We start from the raw sequence: 747 nt of genomic DNA on the forward strand, positions 1-747 counted from the left end.
CTGCTGCTTGCTGCCTGCTGCTAAGTGGTTCTGCTGCCTGGTGGAGTTGCTTCCTGCTAAACATTGCTGCTGCTGCTGCTATTGCATTTGCTGCTGCTGCCTGCTGCTGCTGCTGCTGCTGCTGTTTTGGCTGTTTCACGTGTCTTCGCATCTCTTTGCCTGTGTTACTCTATTTTATTTTATTTTATTTTATTTTATTTTTATTTTTTTTTGATTTCCCCTTTTCGGTCGTTTGGCAAACAGAAGCAAGCAAATTGCTTCTAAAGCGAGGGTTTAGGGTTTAGGGTTTAGGGTGTAGGGTTTAGCGTTGCGTTAATCAAATGATCAACATACTTATTACTTATTTATTTATTTATTTATTTATTTGTTTGCTTCTGCTGCTGCGCCTTTGAGGTGTACGTACACCTGAACTTGCTTACCAATCGGCCAGCAAATGAGACCCCACAACTGAAGAAGCTTCTGCTGCTTCGAGCTGCTGCAGCAGCCTCAGCTGCTGCTGCTGCTGCTGCTGGTACTGCTGCTGCTGCTGCTGCAGCCGCCGCTGCAGCCGTTCCAGGTAAAACAGAGCCCACGGCTGCTGCTGCTGCTGCTGCTGGTCGTGCGGGCTTTGCTGCTGCTGCTGCTGCTGCTGCTGCTGAAGCAACAACTGCTGCTCCCTCTCCTGCATGTCCAGTACATAATGCTGCTGGATGAGAAACTGCTGGCGCAGCTGCTGCTGCACGTGCTGCTGCAGCTGCAGCTGCTGCT

General features: G+C 49.8%; 1 protein-coding gene across 1 annotated transcript in view; it reads right to left on the reverse strand.

Moving 5' to 3' along the window:
• ETH_00037100 (uncharacterized protein) overlaps positions 1–667 on the reverse strand; it is a gene marked incomplete at both ends in the record, with an annotated part of 1,599 nt that extends 932 nt beyond the window's left edge. The window contains one exon of the mRNA XM_013380893.1: positions 420–667. Coding sequence (XP_013236347.1) covers positions 420–667 — 248 coding nt within the window. The remainder of the gene's footprint in view (positions 1–419) is intronic.
• Between the last annotated feature and the right edge of the window lie 80 nt (positions 668–747).

The sequence above is a fragment of the Eimeria tenella genome, genomic scaffold (assembly GCF_000499545.2).
Source record: "Eimeria tenella Houghton genomic scaffold, Eth_scaff2916, whole genome shotgun sequence".
In the NCBI taxonomy this organism is placed as follows: Eukaryota; Apicomplexa; class Conoidasida; order Eucoccidiorida; family Eimeriidae; genus Eimeria; species Eimeria tenella.